Source organism: Pongo pygmaeus, chromosome X (genome assembly GCF_028885625.2).
Source record: "Pongo pygmaeus isolate AG05252 chromosome X, NHGRI_mPonPyg2-v2.0_pri, whole genome shotgun sequence".
NCBI classification, from domain to species: Eukaryota; Metazoa; Chordata; class Mammalia; order Primates; family Hominidae; genus Pongo; species Pongo pygmaeus.
In genome coordinates, this window is record NC_072396.2 from 127,752,200 (window position 1) to 127,776,559 (window position 24,360).

At 40.0% G+C, this 24,360-nt stretch overlaps 1 protein-coding gene across 3 annotated transcripts in view; it reads left to right on the plus strand.

Annotated features, from left to right (window-relative positions):
• GRIA3 (glutamate ionotropic receptor AMPA type subunit 3) overlaps positions 1-16,635 on the plus strand; it is a 306,145-nt gene extending 289,510 nt beyond the window's left edge. For 2 of the 3 annotated variants that reach the window (XM_063660408.1, XM_054471451.2), the window contains 2 exons: positions 10,361-10,608; positions 16,315-16,635. In XM_063660408.1, the coding sequence (XP_063516478.1) occupies positions 10,361-10,606 (246 nt within the window). In that variant the 3' untranslated portion in view covers positions 10,607-10,608; positions 16,315-16,635. Of the gene's footprint in view, positions 1-7,623; positions 7,739-10,360; positions 10,609-16,314 lie in introns of all 3 variants that reach the window. The other variant, XM_063660409.1, reaches the window with a different exon arrangement.
• Positions 16,636-24,360: the final 7,725 nt, after the last annotated feature.

Consider the following 24,360-nt stretch of genomic DNA (forward strand, 5'->3'; position numbering starts at 1 on the left):
TCCCTGAGCCCCTTCTCTCTGTCAGGGATAAATTGAGTAAGAGGTCTTCCCAGACTATTGGGTTCAACTACTAGATGGAGAAGTTGAACAGAGGTCCAGTTTGGCAGTTTAGTAGAAATCTATCAGTGAAATACACAACCTATGGAATCAAGGGGTCTACTGCTCTGTATTTGAGAGGTTGTAATTTAGAAATGTCACTGGCTTTACCCATGTGTGTAAAAGTTGCTTCTGGGGCTGCTGCTGCAGCATAGATCCTCATCAATAGGTTTCAATCACTAGCATTGTTAGGCCCTTAGTGAAATGACTCATAGCTTTCAACTCTTAATGTTATATGCATGCATTATTGAATTTTCTCTTTGCACTTATATTAAATTATTATCCCAATAGCAAGGAGTTAAATAGGTTTGAGCTACATTTGTGAACTACATGGATATAAATACTCTCTCAGAGATGGTTTCTAGCAGCTAAGCACTGCATAACTGCAAATCATTGTAGCTGCCCTTGTTAAATGAGGATTATTTAGGTTGCCAGAGTTCAGTAATGCCAGCAGCCATATATGCACATACTCCCACGTTGTACAGAAAGCCCAGGCTGATCCAAGGATAGAAGGATTGAAATAAAATCCTCATTTTCCTGGAATCCTACATTCAGGAACCCCTGTGAAAACAAAGGGATAGAGATTTGTTTTAAAGGACTTCAGACACTAGTGTACTCAAGGGCATATTTTGAACTGCCATGGCCTCAAACAGCTGCTATATGGAGAGATAAATCCCTTCATTATACATATCCCAGGTTAATCTACAGAAAGGAATGTAAAGTACCACATAGTAAATTCTTTAATCCAGCAAATATTCTTCTTTTGCTTGATCATCAATTGGCTTCAGCTAAATAAAGCAAGACCAACCTGGGCAGAGATGTCTGTGACTGCCTGCCTGTACATGCCTGTTATGTCCTGGGTGATGCTGGGGCTTTTCCAGAGAATGCTAGAGAAGCAAGTGAGTGATTGGGAAAGATGCCTTGCCATCATGAAAACCTGAAACATCTTCAGTAAAAGAGTTAGCAAAAGAGAGGATGGCTGTTCTCCCTCCATTGGGCCAAAGACATTTCTAAAAAGTTGTTCCCAAAGATCACTAGATACCAAGAAGCAAGTGTTAGTAACTTAGAGCAAGGGTTTGGTTAAGGGATAGGGAGAGGGAGGGGCTTCCAGCTTAGGCCGTGATAAGTTTCCATTCTCATCATCCAGATAATGTGTTATCAGAGCAGATTTCTAATTGACTATGCAAATGCACCACCCTTGCTCATATATTTCTTTTACTTCTCTGTGATCTCTTTGTCTTTCTCCATAACCTACATATTTACACATATATCTATCTCTCCTAAGGGCACCATTGAGGATCTTCTGGAATCATTAATTAAACAGACATTTGCTCTTTAGGTGTCCCTGCTCTGAAAGGAGAAGTGAAGCCATTTAGAGTAGCATATATCCCATAGTATTTCAGGGGACTAAATCATACTACACCCTGGGTTCTGATATTTTTCAGGCCCAGAACCATATTGACAGTATAGATTCCTCTCTTTACCCTTCCAGGATCACCAGATTATTTCACAGAATCAACTTGGTAATTAATTGACAAGACCCAATTTTCCTTCTTTTCCCCTAAGCTCAGCACCCTCACATCACTCTCTTCACCATTTCTTTGTTCATGATAAGGAATCCAACCTGGTTCTAAGCTACTATTTGCTATTTACTATTTTAGGTATTTCCTGAAATTAAAACTTTAACATAAATTAAGCAGTTCTTTTGAAATATATCAGAAGTTTTATTTATTTTGTTTTTTAAAAAAATTAAGTTTTGGCTGGGCGCAGTGGCTCACACCTGTAATCCCAGCACTTTGGGAGGCTGAGATGGGCGGATCACAAGGTCAAGAGATTGAGACCATCCTGGCCAACATGGTGAAACCCCATCTCTACTAAAAATATAAAAAATTAGCTGGACATGGTGGCATGTGCCTGTAGTCTCAGCTACTTGGGAGGCTGAGGCAGGAGGATCACTTGAACCCGGGAGGCGGAGGTTGCAGTGAGCCGAGATCATGCTACTGCACTCCAGCCTGGCAACAGAGCGAGACTCTGTCTCAAAAAAAATAAATAAATAAAAATTTTTAAAAAATTTGTACTTTCACAGAAAAAAAAAATCAATGGCATTCTTTTCCTAAAGCTGTCTCCATATGTAAGGTTGGCCATCACTAAGATAACATTGATTCTTTAAAATGGCTGGTTGGTACAACCCAGGAACTGAGCCTGGAATCCAGGAGACCACCAGCTGGCAGGTGGAGGCCTTGGATTGTGAGCAGTCTTAGTAGCTGAGTTAGTGGCAGGTGTGGATGGTAGAGATAAGCAGAAATTTTTATAATCCAATAATGTTTTCTTCAAAAAACGAACTCATTATCAAGGTATTATGAATTACATTACTATCCCCCATATAAAAAACAGGCAGATGTAATTCCATGACTGTTCCCCACACTCAGGAATCATCATTGAGACACAATTCAGCATTAACTTCACATACTTTTAAATGACTATCTAATTCCCATTTCTCTCACTCTCTCCATCTGATCAACAATCCATATGCATTTTTATGACTTACATGCCACAAAATGTTTTCTTAGGGGAACCTTACACTCTTCCACCCCACCTCAAACATTTTTTAAGACAAAATAGAACAAACAGTTGTAGTTTATAAATATTTACTATTTGTTTCATTTCCCATTTCTCAGAAAGATTTGTATTTTAGCAAAGCATGTCACCTAAAGATGTGAAATTCTCACAGTGGAATTTCAGCTGCCAGTGAGATAAATATTTTTGGATGGAGGGATGTTCCCAGTCCCCCTGAAATTATGTCACAAAGCACTCCTGTTTTTTCCCTAAGCCTGCTGACCCATGTCTTTGTCTTAAGAGGGCTCTACTCAGCAAAAAGTTCATAGCAAGCCCTTCAGAGGGGAGAGTGCCTGACTAATTTCCACGGTAGGAATCTGACCTACTTTGTTTAATTCTTTCTGTTCTCTATTGAGGTGAGTACAATAAATATTTCTGACTTATAATTCTCTTAGGTACCAGTTAAGGGCCTGCAGTAATTGCTATGAAACATTACACTGGAGACATTGCTGCACCACAGTAAAAGGCCCCAGCTGCAAAATACGCCCTTGCTAGATTGATAGTTATTTGGAGTATGGGTGTCCCTAAAGGAAAATAAAATCATCACAAATATCTAAGCTTGAAGAGCAAAAATAAAGAGGGATGCTACCCTTTTGTGTATTCCATTGGAGAATGTACAGAACACAGCTCAATGTATATTAATTGGCCTCTTGACCTGCCCCAGAAGTTGCTGCACAGGCTTGTGCAAATTGCTTAACCTATCTGTGCCTCAATTTCTTTTTGTATTAAATAGACACCATAAATCTACCTTCTTAGGGTGATCATTAAACCTGACCAATAATTATAATCATAATAATAAGTATGTAAATACACTAGATTGAAAAACAAAATACTAAAAGAGTTATTGATTTGATAAGTATTTATTAAGAAAAATATCCTAAATGGAGATACAAATACATAAGCCATATTCCCTGCCCTTGAGAAGCACACAGTGTAGTGGCAGACATAAGACATAGGCATAAATAATAAGGCAAGGTAGAAGTGATGGAAGAGACAGAAAACATTGAAGAGCAAAAATGGCTTCATGGAGAAAATGACATTCAAAATGATCAAATGCCCACCTATTTCCACTTCCTTCAAAATACCAATGTGTAAGAGTGTGTGTGTGTGTGTGTGTGTGTGTGTGTGTGTGTGTGTTGGGGAGAGGGTGTCAATACCTTCAGTTGGTTAGGATTGGGCTAGGTAACACACGTAATAAGGTACAGTAAGAAAGAAAACTATGTGGACAAAAGCAGTTTTCCTCTGCCATCTCAAAAATTTAGTCTACCCCACAGCAACATAGAGTTCTAGGAGATTTGGATTTTAAAGTATTTTCTTTTCTTGGCATCTATTGTAACCTTGTTAAGTGGTATTATCTGTGATTTCTGATTACAGCTTTTATGCTTGTTGGCTGTGCTGCTGCTTGAAATGTTTGTTTTTCTCCCTCATTTTTATTTAGAAGTTCCCAAAAGCACATTGGTTCCCTGCCAGGTTTCATAAACCCAGTGATTATTTTTCCGATCCAAGGCTAAACTTCTAAGAGTAGGTCATTTGTCAAAATTCTCTACAGTCCTGTGGTATCTCACAGGAGGTCTGGATACTCAAAGGCAGGATTTCTCAACTTTGGCACTACTGACATTTGGTGCCAAATAATTCTTTGTTGTGGGGGTTGTCCTGTACATTGTAGGATATTGAGCAGCATCCCTGGCCTCTCCCCACTGGATGCCTGTAGCATCTCCCAGCCCCGACCCAGGTGTGACAACAAAAAATGACTTCAGACATTGCCACATGTCCCCTGGAGGACAAAATGGACTCTGGTTGAAAACTATTGCTCTAAAGTAACCTACACTGTAATGGTGTAGGCCATGGGAGTGAAAAGCAGTTACTAGCCAGTTCATGGAAGCCACTAGATGGCCTAAGGTAGGGATAAGCCATTGTTCAGAAGTAGGATGCTAAGTCACCGATGTACTGAGCCTGGGTTTTGGCAAGAGTGGACAGTGGCAGCCCAGCATGGACCCCTAGCACAGGAATAGCCTTCCCTCCTCCAAAACCTGTTTCTGAAATGCTTTGTCCCAGGACCTCTCTACATTCTTAAAAATGATTAAGAATCCCAAATAGATTTTCTTTATGTGTGTTACATCTATTCATATTTACCACATCAGAAATTAAAACTGAAAAATTGTTCATGTATTCATTGATTCATTTTAAAAAATAATAAACCCAATATATGCTAACATAAATAATATAGTTTTATGAAAAATAACTATTTTTCTAAAACAATAAAAAGAATAGTGAGAAGAATGGCACTGTCTATATTTCTGTAAATCTCTTTGATATCTGGTATAATACAGAGAATGAGATTCTCATTTCTGCTTCTTCAATCAATCTATTGTAATTTCACCCGTAATATGGCCTCCAGGAAACTCCACTGTATATCAAGAAGGAATAATAGTGAGAAAGGCACTTAGTATTATTATAAAAATAGTTTTGACCTCACAGATCTTTTGATGAAAGGGGTTCAGGGATCCTCCGGGGGTTCCTGGACCACACTTTGAGAACAACTGCTCTAAACTGACATGCCACACTTTTATGAATGTAGTTCACTTAAGGGTTGATAAATTTCTTTTGAAACTAGGATCTCTAGGGGCAGTGAAATATCCCTATTAGACCTTAGTGTGAGTACCTTTAATCAGACTGCTCTGTTCCTAAGATCTGGTGAGCAGCAGTACTGAAGAAACTGAACGACGTAATTTGAAGAACATATTACCCGGAGGGAGGACAGGACCAGGTAAGGGCTTAGTCAGGTAGCAGTGTGAGGACACTGGGCCCTTTGCAATAAGAAAAGAGGAAGCACAGAAAGGAGGAAGAATTTGCTTTGTAGTTTCTCCTGTGGTCCTGATGAGCCCAGTCACTCATATGCCATTGGAAAGCATCTTCCCCTGTATCCTGAGCTAATTGCCACATTGCTGAGCCTGGTGCCAGTGCCTGACTTAAGGCATAGCATTGCAGAAGTGGTAGTGATGAGACAACAACAGGGAAGAGGAAGAGAGAGAAAAGCATCAGACGGTGGAGAATAGAGGAGAAGGCAGTGCCAACACTAAACTCAGGGCCATCGATGGCCTGTCTGTCATTTGAAAGCCTGACTTAACTTTCACTGCCAGTAATATCTTAAAGAGGCTCAAAGTTTTATTTGAGTATATTTTTGTTGCTTTGCATTCCAAGCAACTGGTTAGCATTTGAGAAGCCTGGGGTTCCGAGCATTGGTTGAAGGAACTTGTTTAAAGTATAAAAGGATCTCAATTTCCTAGTGAGATACAAAATCCAAATATTCTGGCTGCCAGGCCCTACGCTAACCAAGAAAGTCACCTCCCTGATATTAAAGATTTATAGTTATTCAAACCGCAAGTACTCTGAAATTGCATTATTTTTAAATGATTCTCAGACTATCTGAAGATAAGATAGCCCCTCTGTTTTAAACAACAAATGAAGGAAGAAAGGAAACAGGTTTTGGGACTTTGTATGATAGAGACCAGATCTCTGTGACTATAGCAAGTCTTATTAGTGACTGGATATGTTAGTGGGTCCAACTTATCCAAAATAGGCTAAGAAATTTTTACGGCATGTTCACAGTTCCATAAATTTTTCTGCTGTCCTCTTTTTAAGTTAGTGACATTCAGACCAACATGCACTAATATTTGGCAATATTGCTCCCATGAATATGAACAGTTTATTGCCTCAGAATTATGACACCCTCTCTACATGGTGCATTGTTTATCCAAAGTCATTAAAGATTCTTCATTTAAAATCTAATAGCTCCAGAAAGACAGGATAAAGGTCATTATTCCCATTTTACAGCTGAAGAAATTTATAAGGGAGAAAATCTTTATCCTAGAACCAGTAGGGTTTCAGGCACTTGCCCAATGGCTCTGAATGCAGTCCTTATATTTTAAGCAGTGAAGGACTAAGGAGCAGTGGCCTGGCCTCCTGGGGATATGTACTAGCCTCTTAGTTGAGGAAGTCTTATCTTACTAGAACAATTAAACTATTTCTCTACAGCGTTACCCAACAGTGGCAGAGTCATTTTGCTGGTTTAGGTCCTGCCATATTAATAATCCATTTTCAAACAGTCTTGTTTGCCCTCTGGTGATCTAAGTTGACCACAGACATATGGCCATATCAGAGGGACAGCCAATCAATAACTCAAAAACAATCCATAGACCAGTTTTTACATTGTTGAAAATACTCCCCTTATCCAAAACAGAGGTCCACAATATACCTTTAATACTAAGACCAGTATGCGCATAAGAATTTAGACTACATGTTTGTGGAGTAAGAACATGTACGTAGTACAGTTCTTTCTGAGATCATTTTCAGCTGGGCAACAGACTTGTGTGATAAAGCACAATTAATTAGAAGGCATGTTATTTATGTAGAATCTATTTTCAATTCTGTTCGGATTTATCCATTTGTCTCGGTCCACAATATGGAAACACTTCCCCTTCTGGGTCTGTCCTTTTCCCGACTCCTCCATAAAATTTGCTTTCTGTCTGGAAGTACAACAAGACACCCAGTTAGATCAAACTTAACACACCTCCTTCACAAAGCTACTGCAAGCTGCCGCCGACGATTGTCACCTGAGGGGAGACCCTCCTCACCACACACAGCCTATCTGAGGAGTGCCTTTTTTTCTATCCTCATTATTTAACAGTGTGTGCCGATTACTCAAAGCGATATGGGCAGGCCCTGGTAAATATAGCGTTGCTGTAGTGTTAACTTTTTATAAGGTAATGCTCAGGTTGCCTGCAGTGTCTAAAATTACTCTGTGGCCAGGGCCCCCTGCTTTATCGCTTTCTATAGTTTTAAAGTAGTTTGAAGCTTGAATAACATAAAATAACATAATATAATGTTATTTATGTTATTTCCCACGTGAAGAACGCCTGTAAACCTTGCAGTATTGAAACTCAGTGAACAAGGCATCTTAGACAAGCTGAAAAACAAATGGTGGTACGATAAGGGGGAATGTGGAGCCAAGGACTCCGGGAGTAAGGTCAGTCGCTGAAGGTCTTTTTGTACTGATTAGCAATCACATTTTGACCCACTGTTTATTTTCTACCCTAAAACGGCTTTCCTTCCCAACACACACTCCCTGACACAGTGGGACCCCTTTATAACAACAGTGCTAAAGGAATAAGACAAATGCCAGCCTCAGAGGCCTGCCACATGACATCAATTGTTGACGCTATAGAACAGTCATTATGATTAGGAAACTCAATCTGGCCTATTGCATTTCCAAAGTTATAAAATAACGAGCTGTGTTATAAGGGGGTTTTACTGTATTTCACATTTCAAAAGTTCAAAGAGAAAATATAATAACAATAACAACAACAACAACCAAAAAAAAGAAAGATTTATTTGTGACAGTACTTTTTCTTAACCTCTTACAGTGTCAGAGACTTTGTAGTTATAAATGCATTTGGTTATTAATATATTATGTCGATCCCATCTGAAAACAGTCAAACGAATAAATAACAAAGACTGGTCTCTGTAAGCAGAATGATTAGCCTCCTGCCAGCTGCTGTTGTATTGAGTTCAGCATTAATTTGGATCTCGAATCTCACTAAGTCTGTCACACTTCTCTCTTCCAAAGGTGTCATTTGAATCTCTGTAGGTAATACTTTTAAAATTTAGTCGCATGCTCCTTAAAGGTATACATTGTCAGGATAACATCACATTGATAAGCATGAAACACTCTTCCCCGCCTCCTTCCTGCCCCCCTTCACTCCCCTAAGAAAGTTCTTTTTAGTTTCAATTTTCGCCTTTCCTTTTTTTAGACTAATATCGTGGTATCAGTTAATTCATTTCATGAAATGCCACTCATTTTCCCCGTGCAATGAACCATTTTGCTACTGGTTTTCTACATCCCACATCAGGGAATTCTATAACTCTTGTGAAACTTAAATAATACATGGAACTTGAAACTGTTCTTCTTGTCACAGCTTACATGGGTTATGTCAAAGGACCTCTCCCCCCATTAAATATCACATACATATAAAAATCTAATGGCAGAGGAAGGGTTACCAGAAATTGGTCTATTTCCCAATGGACTGTGGAACATCCTTGCAGATAGCCTCACCAGCCTCCTTAAAGAGATAATCCAATATTTCATATGTGACAGAAATTATTACTACTTGTCTAGCTGTCATTCATCCTAAAAGAGTGACTATTTGCAAGGTTGTTGTGAATATGAGGCATTCCCACACCCCATTTCTGAATGCAATTCAATTTCAATTGGACCTTTTATTAAAGTAAACAAGTACAGGACTGGCTTCTATGAAAATACGATAAGAAGGACACGGCCATATTGTCTTTACTTTTAATCATTTAAATGATACCAAGACCAGTTGAACTAGAGTGCTAAGTGTCTGCAATGGCCATCATCTGTTCACTGTGTTGTCACTTAAATAAGATGCTCAAAGTTCACTGGCTTAACAATTTGGGTATTCCATTCAATTACATTCAGCAGCAAAATGGTTACATTCCCTCTAAAAAGACTACAAAATGCTATTTTATTTTATTTCTTTTTCAAAGAAAGACTCCTGGCCCTTGGTGTGTCCTACCTCAAGGTAGGGCTCAAGACACCAACTTTTTTCTTTCCATTGTTCAGCAGTTCAGATTTTGCTTTTTCATACAGGCAGATAGCTTAGTCAGATTTGCACAGTTTGACCTGAAAGTCACTGACCGGCTTCCTCAATTCTTCCCCCTTGTTACAAAGAAAGAAAATAAGTGTAATTTTAAAAAATTATTCTCTACATTCCCTGGAGTAAAAGTTAAAAATGAGCTGGATTTTTTAAAAAATCATCAGCCTCCTGGAAAAGCTTTCTGATTTGTATGGAGCCAATCTAGGACCCGATGGATCCACCTGACACTTTCCTTAAACTCTCAGGAAAATGGAACAGAGCCAATTCTTTGTGCTGTGCCCTTGTTCCAGCAACACAAAGACTTGCTGCCCTGATTTTAACTAGGATGAAGATTTAGCAGCCAATCTCCAAAGGGAGCATTTTCTCAGCCACTGGGGGAAAGAGGAGAGTTAACCCTTTTTAAGCAAACCCTTGCAAAATAACTCCTCAGATAAGAATAGCAGGAACCTCTAATATTATCATGTCATATCTTAAAGACTAGTCGTTCACAAAGTTTGTCACAGGGAGAGCAAGGGAGAAAGGGGTGTTGCGGGGCAGAGAGGGGAAAGAGTGCTTCAAGTTCCCAAATGAAAAGAGTGTTACATTTATAGAGATTATGTCACAGCTCAACTCTGGCAAACGGTGTTTATCGAGGCTGGCAGAGGAATAAATTATGCTTGTGTTTACTCTTTTGTTCCCATGGCCAAGTGCTGTTTTATTAATTGTTGAACACCATATTGAGGCACTAAGGGACGTAAGGAGTCAAGATGAAAGGACATTTAGGTGAGGATCAAGACTGTTAACAGAGGCACAATCTACCATCTTGCTGGTCATTGCAAAACATTAGCCAGTTGCCAGAATTGAGTCATAACACTTACATCAATGTTTAGTTGTTTTACAATTTAGAACTCCCCTATACTGTTGTAATATATTATAATGTTCCATTGCCTTTGTTTTCCCCAAGATCTAATCACGTTGTTCATTTCTCTTAGGACAAGACCAGCGCTCTGAGCCTGAGCAATGTGGCAGGCGTTTTCTATATACTTGTCGGAGGTCTGGGGCTGGCCATGATGGTGGCTTTGATAGAATTCTGTTACAAATCACGGGCAGAGTCCAAACGCATGAAACTCACAAAGAACACCCAAAACTTTAAGCCTGCTCCTGCCACAAACACGCAGAATTATGCTACATACAGAGAAGGCTACAACGTGTATGGAACAGAGAGTGTTAAGATCTAGGGGTACGGTTAAGGTCTAGTAAACTAATCAGCTTTACATTACTGTATGTCAATCTCTTTTTTCTTTTTTTTTTTTTTTTCTTTTTAGTTTGGTTTATTGTTTAAAGCATTGTCTCTTTGCAACCATTTGATTCTTTGAAAACAATGGTTGTGCTTTCTTGTCAGGCAGTGGTGCTTTTCTAATAGAATGGTTGTAATTAAATTGTGGTCTGTGACCCAAAAGGAAATACAATTCTCCAGAACATCATTGTTCAATAGAAAATATATGCAAGCCACATACATGAGCCATGTGTGCAATTTTAAATGTTCTAGTAGTCATATGTTAAAAAGTAAAACAAGTGAAATTAATTTTAATGATATATTTTATTTAACCCAATATATCCAAAATATGATCCTTTCCACATGTTATCAATACAAAAAAAAAAGAATGACAAATTTTACATTCTTCACGCTAATCTTGCAAATCTGGGGTATATTTTATACTTATGGTACATCTTGACTCATACTAGTTACATATCAAATGTTCAGTAGTCACACATGGCCAGTGGTTATTGTATTGGACAATGCATCTCTAGAGAAAGCAGCTGCTCTGGAACAGATATTAAAATTAGGGGCCGGGCACGGTGGCTCACGCCTGTAATCCCAGCACTTTGGGAGGCTGAGGCGGGTGGATCACGCAGTCAGGAGATCGAGACCATCCTGGCTAACACAGTGAAACCCTGTCTCTACTAAAAATACAAAAAATTAGCCGGGCATAGTGGCAGGCGCCTGTAGTCCCAGCTACTTGGGAGGCTGAGGCAGGAGAATGGCGTGAACCCAGGAGGTGGAGCTTGCAGTGAGCCGAGATCGTGCCACTGCACTCCAGCCTGGGCGACAGTGCGAGACTCCGTCTCAAAAAAATAATAATAATAATAATTAGGTACACAGGTGAGACACTGCCACCTCAAGTAATACAGCACTTCCATAGGGAGAGGTGGTTCTTTTAAGTAAACAGTGTATAAGTCTGAGATAATTTTCTTAAGCTTTGAGTTCTTTTGTTGTCCCTTCCTTGGAACTGGTGCACAGGTAAGTGTCTATCAAAGGATAGTCTAGGCTCCCTGCTGCTAGCCAAGCCCTAATTCATACTTCAGTGAACCTGAGTGTTGCCACCTTGACTCTGGCAACTACAAACACCACCAATAATTCAGAATGTTCAAATGCAAGCTCGAATTAGAATAATGTCTCTATTCCGCATGTGTTTAAAAGAATATAGTCTTGTTACTTTAAAGTGCATCTGTCATCACTAAAATGCCTATCTGAAGTGGAACAGAACAATAAGCAACTTCATACCCCTTATTTTAGGCAATTTTGACCTCATGAGTAAATGTCAATATGCTGGGATTTCTACAGGTGCATTTGTGTTTTGTTGTTGTTGTTGTTTTGTTTTGGGGTTTTTTGGGGGGGGTGTTCTGTTTTGTTTTTGAGGCGGAATTTCACTCTGTCACCCAGGCTGGAGTGCAGTGACGCGACCTCGGCTCATTGCAACCTCCACATCCCGGGTTCAAGCGATTCTCCCGCCTCACCCTCCCAAGTAGCTGGGATTACAGGCACGTGCCACCATGCCCAGCTAATTATTTTGTATTTTTAGTAGAGACAGAGTTTCACCGTGTTGGCCAGGCTGGTCTCCAACTCTTGACTTCAAGTGATCCGCCTGCGTCAGCCTCCCAAAGTGCTGGGATTACAGGCGTGAGCCACCGTGCCCGGCTGCATTTGTGTTTTGGCCTTCTTATAGTTCACACTGTGGATTTACATTTAGCCAATTTTTAAATAATATTTCATTCAAATAAATCATTTGTCTTGGTCATGGAAAACATAATTTTGTCCAGTGAAGTTGCTGGTTGTTCTTTCTTCCTGCCTTTTGCCACAACATATTCAGCACACTGCACCAATCCGCTGACAGTGTTCCCATTGCATTGGTGGATGTACGATGCATGGATTCATCTGTAATTGCATTGTTTGCATGCAAGCATTTAATGTTTCAATGTGCTTAAAATGTTTTACTCTTGAGTAGGTGCCATAGGCCCATTACAATTTGGGGCATATGTTTTTATAGGATAATATTAATACATGACTCATAATCCATTTTCAAAGTGATCCACTTTCTTTCTGTAGCCTACACATAAACAGGCTTGCTGGACATGAGCAATTTCAATCTAACTTAATTATCCCAAATTTTGAGGTGCTGGCATCCAAATAAATAATACATCTTAAATTTGTGTAGCAGTCATCCAAGTGCTCTCACATCTATTGGCTCATTTGAGATAAGATGGATCAGGCAGTTATCAGTAAGACCCAGCCCATGAAGTGAGTTACTCAAGGCAACACAGTTAGGTAGTGGCAGTTCTGGGACTAGAACCCAGCCCTTCTTCTGCCTATAGCCATATCTTTGCTAAACCATGCTACTTCTAACCACCCATGGCCTGATGTCCTCCAGGAAACTTGAAATCCTAATGGGGTCCTGTCAAATGGAGAGCAGATCTTGAGTTTCTGTTCCACTTGTCCACAAAAAAAGTCTTGAGAAACTTCACCAAGCCTCCATATGCCCCATTCCTTATGCACTCCACACAAGATTAAATATTCAATCACTCCTACTTTCCCCAGAAAGAATCTTTCTGAAACAGGATTACATCAAGGCTCAGGGTCACATGACCTCCAGACTCTTTTTATCAACTATTCCATCTGAGAATTTATGTCCCTACTATCCAATTACTATAGCCTCAGACTCTTATTAAAGCCCCAGAGCAGTATTCATCAAACATTAGTGTGCATGCAACTCATGTGGGAACCTTATAAAAATATAGATCCTGATCCAGCAGGTCTGGGATGGGGCCTGAGGGTCTACATTTCTCACAAACTCCCAGGTCATGCAGATGCTGCTGGTCCCAGGAGTAGAAAGATTCTAGAGAAAATAAACTCAGAGAATGTAAATTAAGAAAAGAAAGGAAGGAAGAAAAGAGGGAGGGAGAGAAAGAGTGATAGAGATACAAGAAGAAAGAGGAAGAAAGGAAGGAGGGAAGGAAGGAAGGATGGAGACGGAGGCAGGGAGGGGGGAAAAGAAAGAAAGAGGGAAGGAAAGAAGGAAGGAAGGAAGGAAGGGAGGAAGGAAGGGAGGGAGGGAGGGAGGGAGGAACTGAAAGGAAATGAAAGGAAAGAAACTGGGATCAGCAAACCTTTGTTAGGACATAATGTTGCTATCCAAAAGTGGTGGCCTGGAACATCAAACCTGAGGGGAAAGTCTCAGAAACTAATATGCCACAACTTCTGGCTTTCCTTTACTCATCTGAGTTGATCCACTTTTGTGAAGCAAAATTCAGGCTACTTGAGGCAACACTCACATTTTAATAGACTCCAATGCCAATGTGGTTATAGCCCAATTACCTAGCACCTTGGCAACCATCTCCAGGGTGAAAGAAAGCTTGGGAAGAGCGTCTGCAAACAAATCTGTCCTCCAAGCCTGTACAAAGTCTCCAGACAAGAAGAAAAGCCTCATATGATGCCAGAAAAACCTCACTTGTGTTAGTCAAGAGGCATAAAGCAAGCTGCTTTGAAACCTCTCTGTTGTCCTCAGCCAATTTGGTGATGTGATTAGGGGAATGTTGGTTAAGTGAAGAGTGAGATCTTCACCCAGTCATCTTTTATTTCCCAAGAAGGTCTGGAATATCTCCTGGTGACTTCTAATTTGTTACCTAGTTATTAGGCTTCCAGTTCTCTGAGTTGGCCTAAATCTGTCAGGGTCTATCCAGGGGCACCGACATCAAGAGGCACCCTGAGATTTTACTTCTATTACTAATTATCAGAGCCCACCTTGGGGGTTTATAGTACCAGTAATTGTTCAGGAAAAATGACTCAGGGCAAATCACCTGCAAAAATATGATCTAGTGAAATCTGGTTAATAAAAGGGCATCCTTGAAAGATGAGGGAGTCATTTCTCATTTTCTATGGGTGATAGTCACATCAGGATTACTGGGCTTATTGTGGGAACATGTGCCTCGGCCTCAGATCATGTTTAGCTCCCACTAGGGAGCAGAAAGCCTCTTGACTACCTGGTACCTCTGTGGGTTACTGACCAGCCACCGGAAGTGTATCCTCCCGCTTGGGAGGATATTCTACCTTGGCAGGTGACTGCCCATCAAGTGCTCCAGATTCACTGCACCCTAGGGTTGACTGTGCTAATTGTTTTAGGAAGTTATTTCTAATTTCCTAATTGCAGTTCAGAACTACTTCTGGCTTCTTTGGTTTCTTCAAAAATATTTTTTGAAATCTCTGTCCTTTACAAGACCTCAACATGACTGAAATTAGGGGAAAAGATTTTCATTTTTCCTGTAGGAGTTTTCTGTTTAGTCATCCTAAAAATATTAGCTTTGTTGATGCAGCCCATTTTCAAAGTGATCCACTTTCCTTCTGTAGCCTATGCATAGGCATGCTTACTAGAGACATTTTGCTGCTGAAAAGAATTCACTTTATGTTAAGTAGAAAAAAAAAAAAGCATTCTGGATAACCAAGGTGATGATGTTCTTTTTCCCAAGGGACTTTTACCTCAGTGATAATAGTTCATTTGACCCCATTTTAAAGCAGGAAACAGAGGCACTGAGAAGTTGGGTTCCTTTCCCAAAGTCATGCCACTAGTTAATGATGTCCCATGCCCACTGGGGAGACAGGGGGAGACTTATATTCTTTCTGCCAGATACAAAACTTCTCCAAGCTTCCGCGATAGATATGACTCAGGACTTAGGGGTGCCAAGGAAGAGGTTTGTCTACTTTCATGTTAGTCTTATTCTACCATCCTTGGATGCTTTTGGCCTTCAGGTGCATATTTGACATTCTTCTTACAGATACTTTTACTACAGGGCCAGTGGTAGATCATAATTATGTCATTCTTTGGGGATAAAATTCAGTGTTAGCTTAGAAGAAAAAGAAGTGTTTCATTAGTGCAAAATGAAAGGATAAAGAGAGGGATGTAAACTTGAAGAGGAGGTAAGAAAGTGTCCTACAGTATTCAGAGTCAGGGGCAAATGAATCCCCTGCACTAGTCAGTGCCTCCAAAAAGAAGACACTATCAGCATTTCAATCAGGCCAATATGTCAGGGCAAAGACCGCACTGATGCCAAGTCCCCTTCATGGGTATCACTGCTCTGGCCTCTTCCTGGAATCTGCTGTCTCTTTAAAGTCCCAGAGCTATTTTCAGGCTTTAATAACTAAGGTTGTAGGTATTAAGAGAAAGAATTGCTCACCTTTCTAGCAATAAGCAAAATATTTTCTTCTCACAGTTAAAATGGATTTCAATTCAGTAAGCCATAGAACACTGTTTACCCTCTGTCCTGGGTGAATAATCCTTTGTCATAGGTTCTGCAATCAGAATACACTCTTTTAGTTCTTGTGAATATCTGTATTAAAATGCCATGGAAACTTTCTTGTATACCTACATCATAAGTGATTAAAGCCTTGAATTAAACTTCATGCAACACCTGCATATTCCTTAGTACAATACATATAGTAGAGAATGTAACCAGACCTGTCACCTAAAGCCAGTCAAATAAATGAGGTGCAACCCCAGAAATGCCAATTTCAGAAAACAGCCATAGTTTTGTCCAGGATAGACTGAGCCATTATAAACTTCTCAATTCCTAATAGGAAGCCCCTTCAAATTTAAATATCCCCTTGCCTTTGCAGATCCCTTCCTACTGGAGGCATGTGATGAGAGGAAATCACTGAAAACGTGGCTGCTTCAAGGATCCTGAGCCAGATTTCACTCTCCTTGGTGTCGGGCATGACACGAATATTGCTGATGGTGCAATGACCTTTCAATAGGAAAAACTGATTTTTTTTTCCTTCAGTGCCTTATGGAACACTCTGAGACTCGCGACAATGCAAACCATCATTGAAATCTTTTTGCTTTGCTTGAAAAAAAATAATTAAAATAAAAACCAACAAAAATGGACATGCAAGATTCCAGTATGGGAAAAAAAATCTTATTAAGTCAATTCAACAAAAGCCATTCTTTGATACCACTGCAGAGTATACAAACACCATGTTCTTTAATACACACACACACACACACACACACACACACACACACACACACATTTAAATTCCAATTCAGCAAAGAGGCCCATCTAAGCTAAAAAAATTAATTCTTCCTGATTAAAAAGAAAAAATCTGTCTCCCAGTGTTTGGGAAGACGGACTGGCATTTCTTCTAGGATCTGCTGACCAGATGTTTTTGGTATTTCCTGTTGGTGGTGATGTTCTGTGCACCCTATTTCCTTTCAATGTTGCTGAAATGTGTATATCTTTAGAATGTAAATGCAACACTTAAGAAAATTCAAACACTTTGGAAAAGGGACTAAACAATGACTTCTCTGTGTTCTTGAAATGGTTTTGTGAAAATGCTTTGATAACTTCCCACTCAAAGAAGAGATTTACAGAGCTTTCGAAATTGACTTTGTGTGTAGCAAGGGACGGGGCACTATCAGGATACCTCTTGGTGCTTTCCTAAAATGGATCCCGGGGCTTTCCAAGGAGCCTGGAATTTCAGCTCACAGATCTGTTTTTCTTGCTTCAGTGTGCATTTTAAGTCAATAGAGCTGAGTATCTAGCATTGAGGTGAGGGAAATGCTGCCTATACTCCCAGATGTGTTTAGAATATCTCAGAAACAACACTGTGTTTAGCTCGGCTTTCTCTGCTAAGTATGCCTTTCAAGTGTACACCACGGAGACAGGACCGCGTTGCAAGGCGGGACAGCAGGTTCAGACCACAGTTCTCAGTCTGACTTTACTCTTGCTAGGTCTGTCCTACTCGCTGTTGCCTGCTACCGCCCATGGCTCTCCATTGGACTGCATGTGTCCTTTTCTAGTTTGCAAAGACTAAAATGCATTCCCAAACCTACTGCTAATCTGAGGGCCTCAGCATCACTTCCAGATCCTTGCTTGGAGCAGTCTCTCTATTGACTCTCTCAGATCGCTCCACTGCTCCATGGGCTATCAAGTAACTAATTGCATACCTGCCGTTGGCATCATCAGAACAGTCCGAAGAAATAGTCTCCACTCACTAATTACCTCCTATATAACGACGTATGCTTCCTGTAGTTCAGTAGTTTGCTCTCATCAGTAATGTGCATTGGGAAGTTTCCAGACTGCAAAAACTAGGAGCTCGCATTCATTTCCCAAGTGTGACCCTTAGATGCTTAGTTGACTCGCTGCATATTTGCTCTTGTCTTCAAAAAAGAAAGGAAGAAGTATCGTTCCAACGAAATGTTTCCAGAAAAGTGTAATATAAACTTTCATTCCAAAAATGGTGTCATAAGCAAACAACTCACTTGTCAAATTTCAAATGGTATTGAACAAAAAAAGAAAGCTGTTGTGTTTTTGTTTTGTTTTGTTTTCATGAAACTGTGATTTTCAACTTATGAATGCTATAATGTCCCAGCGCGGGAAGCTCACGCTGTGTGAACATGAAGTTGTATAAAACAAACCAACCAACCTACACACAAATGTTTTCATAGGCACTGTATAAAGAAAAATGTATGTTTATTAACTCAAATCAGTTTTTCAGAGAGGAAACTTCACTGAGATGAAGAGGCGGGTAAATTGGTTTGTTATTTTTTAAAAAACTTGCATGTTTAAAAAAACGTTGATTGCTTCAAATTTCTGCTACTAACTTCAAGCTATGGGAGTTTGGCAGTAGTCACTTGAGGATTTTTTTTCCAATTCTTTTCTTTTTGTTGTTAAAGCTGTACTTCAGTGAACAGAAAAATTGCCAAGCAAACTAATGGCTATAAAAGCGTAAATTGCATGTGTGGGCATAAATTACAGAGCCTCATTGCCATGAGGTATTGTACAAAGTTTTAATACATTTTGTAAATAAAATTGTAAAGAAAGAATTCTGTTTCTGTGCTTTGGCTGGATGTTTAAAATTTACTTGGATGCAGATGCCAAGAAGTTATTCACTAACTGACTTCCCCTAGAAGCTTTGCCAATGATGTAACAGTCACCTTACTGGTGATTTTCACGAAGGATTGCTCCTCTCCTCACCCCAACTGCAAATGTAGTCAGGCGCAGACCCCTAGCTTAAGCAAAACCATACATCCAAAACCTTAGATTAGTTTAACTTTAGGATCTTCCATTCCCATTCTTTGTCTCCTCCACCCTTTGGGACTCCTTTCCAGAGGCCTGTCTTGGCTCTAAACTTGATCTTCAATTCTCCCATCTCCACAACTGACCTCCCACAGAAGTACCTAAATTCAGGATTACTGACCTTCAAAAACACTTCCAATTACTTTCCTATGCCATCATAACATATATGTCCTAGTACTCTTAATTGCTTAGCTAAGTTTTGTGCTGCTGCTTCAATTACCAATAATAATTCCTAACTGGAAAACGTTTATTCCACCGAGGATCAGTAATCTAGAGTGGGAGAAGAAATCATGAATTTAGGACTACACTGATTTTAGAATAGTTCTGACAGAGAAATGAAAAGCTAATTATCTAGTCTGATTTGTAGATTCTGAACACAGAATACAACTTTATTCAATAAATAAAGCAAGTGTTTAAATGTACACCAGTTTATATCATAACCACCTTAGAGAACAGGGGATAATGATAGGAGGAAAGGAGAGGGGATAATTTGCAACTGAACCGAAAAAGAAGGAAAGTGCAGCTGAGATGCTAGAGAGATAAAGGAAAAAAGATATCTGAGGTTAGGGAGTTAGGAAGCAAGGAACGCAGGAGCTTAAAGAAGAAGAAAAATGGGAGTGGGAAAGGAAGACTGAGAAAATTCTGAAGTGAAGGCTGATATAATCACACTGTGGACAGTTTGGCTTACTGTAGGCATCATCATAATTACTACCATTTTCACTGTGCTCTGAAATGTTAAATAGCTGTTAAACCACTCACACTTCATAACTCTTCAACTGCTTTTTAAAATTAAGATACCTGTTGCAGTCCTACCAGAAGACAATTGATTCTCCGGAGCAAGTTCAGTGACTAGATTAGAGTGATGAAATCAGTTCAAGTACCAAACAATGTCCCTGGATCCTCCAAAACAATAGATTTATGTTTTCACAGCCACTTCAATTCCTTACCCCTAAAGGAGAAGCTAATCTCAGTTGCTGTCACAGATAATGGAGCACTATTTTGGTATAGGTGGGATTTTGGGGTTTTTTTCTCCTTGGAAGAAGGAGGAAACGAAAGGGGCTGCTTTTAGTATTTCTCAAATTGGACTATAGGTAGTTAGATATTTTGCTTATACATAGAGTCAGCCTTACCAATCAGGTCTTCAAAAAGGCCTTGTATTTCAAATGCCACGCTCTCCCTGTGCACAAAAGAAGAATGCCTCTTGGTCTCTGCATCAGTATTCTTGCCCTGTTAAGACTCACATCTGATCAGACTCAGTCAACAGAACAATCTTCAAACAGGAAGGACAAATGTATTTAAGGAAAACTTAGTAAAATCATGGCAGAAATGTTGTGGCAAATCGTCTCCCTCCTGTTGGATGAGGGAAAGGGTCAACTGTGACTTCAGAAGATGAACGTAGAGGAGAACAAATTGAGAAGCAAGAAGCAAAACGATTATTCCTCAGAATTCAGACTCAATCAAGCAAAAGATGCATTCATATGCTATCTCACAAGGGTCAGAAACCATTTGTAACACAAACACTACCAAAACCTACTGTTACTGAGAGAGTTACTTTCAAAACCTGAGCTTTTTAGCAACTCTGAACCATACCCCTCCCCTTTTGTCCTCACTCTGTTGGACTGAGGTTCCTGGGACCAATTTATTATCAGATCACTTGGCAGACATGAAACTCAGCAGCTGAGGTGTGGGAGTTCTGTGCACTCCCACAACTAAATTCAGATTCTCTCTTAGGAGAGAATGGTGGGTTGCACTAAGAATTAATGAAACCTGCCTCCAGAACTAAAAGTGCTATGAAGTGCTAGGAGACTTCCTACACACCTAAGATCAAGAATCACAGACAAGCCATTTACATTCAGTGAAAACATGGGGCACTCAGACTTTCTCAAAAGGTTTCCAGGGAGAACACTGTTGTCAGGAGAGGATTGAGGGAGGCTTTAGGGGGTTGATCACTGTCCCAAACCTACTGCCATATACTCAACACCCTCAATGCTGAGGGTTCACAAATTCATTCGAATGGGCAAGACTCCCCAAGTTCTCTGACAGCCATTGTTATTGTAACCATATGTCACCTGCATAGGATGGCTGTGAGAGGGCATACACTCTCTGCCTCTCTTTGCCAGAGGAGGAAGGAGCAATCTTGGCCCCTGCCCTCAGAGGGCTTACAGTCTTGGTACAAGGTACATGATGACTGAAAAGAATCTGCATTCATTTATGTATATTGCTCTGCTCAGAGAAAATACTTTTAAAAGCCCAAAAGGAAGACTTTCCCTTTGCCCCTTCACTTGGACTTGCTCCTCCTAATACAATCGGGGGTGGGGGAGTTAACTAAATTTTTCTTCGTGCCCAAAAGCTGTGAGCCTTTGCAATTGAGGAGTCATACCGGGCCCCTGAAAGCATATAGCTGCTGAGAACCTCAGAATGACCACTTTCTTGCCAGCCTTTCCGCCTTCTGAGCAGGAGGTATTTGCTTATTTGTTGATTCACAATGCCCTAGCTATAAACGTGTAAAAGAACCTACAATGACAGCCTAAGAAAAATCCTCTCCCCATGTCAGCAGATTTGGAAAAATTACCCCAGGAGTGGTTTCACTGAGCTTCAATCCTATAGCAAAATGGTTAATTTACAATTTTCCTAGTAAATATTCATTAAGCCTGAACAAGTCAATTAAAGCTCTGGTGGCAGCTCACACAAGGCTTGAATATAAGCAGACAGAAGGAAACAACTTTTACAAATATTCCCAAATAACATTACAGTCTTCCCCCATGAGAGTGCAAGAGTTTATCTGAAAGATTGAAAACCCTCTCTAAACCCAGTGAAGGACTCTAAGGTCCACATTTCCTCCCATTTACTGTATAGCTTCAGAAAAGCTTGTTGCATCCTCGGTCTCCACTTCCTCAATTATTGCAATATGGTTTCTACCACCATCACTGTACAGGAACTTCTCTTGACAAGGTCATCAATAAACTGCAATCCATACTTTATAGCAAGGGTTGGCAAACTTTGGCACACAGGCTAAATCCAGCCCACCACTTGTTTTTGTTAATAAAGTTTTACTGGAACACAGCCACAGCCATTCACTTATGTATTTTCTGTGGCTTCATTCACTCTGCAGTGGCAGAGTTGACTAGTTGCAACAGTATTGCCCAAAGTCTAAAATATTTACTAACTTCCTCTTTACAGAAAGTTTCCCAATCACTACTTTACCCTACTTGATAGCCATTATTTTATTTTATCTCTTTCCAGAATTTGATTCTATTAACCTCCTCCAGTTTGGAAATCTCTATTATTTTTACTTCCATGACAGCACTCTTTACTGGGTTTCCTCTTACCCTGCTACTGGTAATTTTTCTTCTGCTTCCTGGTCTCCTCTTCTATCTCTTAATGTCAATGTTCTCCCAAGTTCTATCACATTTCCTTTCCTCCTTCCTTTCCACTCCATATTCTCTTCTTGTGTGCTATCCCATGGTTTCCATCTCCACCTACATTATGATGTGTTTCAAGTCTTCATTTCTATCTCAAAACTCTCTCATGAGCTCTGAACAAGTATAATTAAATGTCTATAGGAGCCCCCCTCACTTGGATTATGCTATAAGCATGTCAAACTTGACATTTCCAACACAGAAACTATTGTGTGTTCTCTTGCCCTCACCCCACTGCTAAACCAGAGCTCCCTATAAGAATCCCTCTCTTGATTTAAAACACCACTGATGGGGAGTCAAATTAAATATAAAAATAAATCTAATGGACTTTAAAATTGGTGGATATGACAATCTGAGAAAAACAGACTTGCACTCAAAAGCAGAAGCCACAGTACAATGGCAATGGAAAAGCAGATGGGTTAGTTTAACACCAACTTGTACAGCTATAAGATGTAGTGAAAAGTAAGCATATGGTTCTTTGTATCTTTTGGATCACCAAATCATAATATGATTTGCACTCTTGTGGAGGAAAACCATCTAGGGTTATCACCAAGGAAGGAATGTGCAAGCCCTGAGCATGCTGGCCAAGGGTACCAAAACACTCCCCAGAACATAGCAATATGAGGAGGTGGTTATGGTCACTCTGAGGGAGATACTAGATGAAACCTGGGTGGAATCAAAAAAGGAACAGGTGGGGAGTTTGCATGTTCAGTTTATGTATACCCAAGTATGTGTATTTCTGTAAGTGTTCAGAGAACTCTAAGCAACCCATGTTTTAGATTTTTTTTTTTTTTTTACCTTTTGCTATGGACTGAACTGTGTCTCTTCCAAAATTTATATGTTGTACCCTAATCCCCAATGTAACTGGATTGGAGATAGGACTTTTAGGAGGTAATTAAGGTAAAATGAGGTATTAAGGGTGGGGTACCAATCTGATAGGATTGGTGGTCTTATAAGAAGAGACAGAGATCCCTCAGTCCACATGCATGCATGGAGGAAAGGCTATGTGAGCACACAGCAAGAAGGTGGCCATCTACAAGTCAGGAAGAGAACCCTCACCAGAACTTGACCAGTCTCACACCCTGCTGTTGAACTTCCAGCCTCCAGTACTGTGAGAAAATTAATTTCTGTTGTTTAAGCCACTCAGTCTGTGGTATTTTGTTATGGTGGCTAGAGAAGACTAAAATACCCTTTCCACTGTCACAGAGAGTTGGGTCATACAGACACGATGGTGGGACAGGGGATCAATCACCACTGTAAATCCAGTCACCAAATTCAGAAGCCTGGAAATAAACTCTGCCTGCTCCCTCCCTCATTCTTATCTTGAATCAAGTTCCAAAGATTCAATCTCTCTGATATCTCTGAAATCCATCTACTTATATGAGTCCCTACCTTAGTTTGAACTTGTAACAGTTTCTCTGTGGCCTTATATAATATCCTCTTAGCTGTCCCTCTTGTTTCCAGGTTTTTGTCCCTCCAGTTCACGCTCCACACTGCAACCAGAGTGACTTTTCCTGATCTCATCACTCCTCAGCATCAATGGGTTCCTATTGCTCTTTGGCACAAGAGTAAGCTCTTTTTTATTATTATTTATGTGTTTAATTTTGGTTTTAGAGAGACAGGGTTTTTCTCTTTTGCCCAGGCAGGAGTGCAGAGGCATCAACATAGCTCACTGTAGCCTTGAACTCCTGGGCCCAAGTGATCCTCCCACCTCAGCCTCCTGAGTAACAAGGACCATGCCTGGCTAATTTTTTTTTTAACTTTTTTAGTTAAAGACTAAGTCATACTATATTCCCCAGGCTGGTCTAAGTCATACTATATTCCCGTCTCACACCCTGATGTTGAACTTCCAGCCTCCAGTACTGTGAGAAAACTCTTAGCCTCAAGCAATCCTCCTGCTTTGGCCTCTCAAATTGTTAGGATTACAGGCATGAGCCACCAGCTCTTTATTTTACCATAAAAGTTGCTTATAATCTGCCACCTGCCAATTTCTTCACCCTTGTTGCTATTCACTAAGACCTAGTCATATGCAACTTTTTATTTTTATTTTTTGTTTCAAACTCATTTTAGGTTCAGGGAGTACATGTGCAGTTTTTCTATGTAGTTAAATTGCATGTCATTTTTAACATTAAGGGTTTGGTGTACAGATTCTTTTGTCACCCACA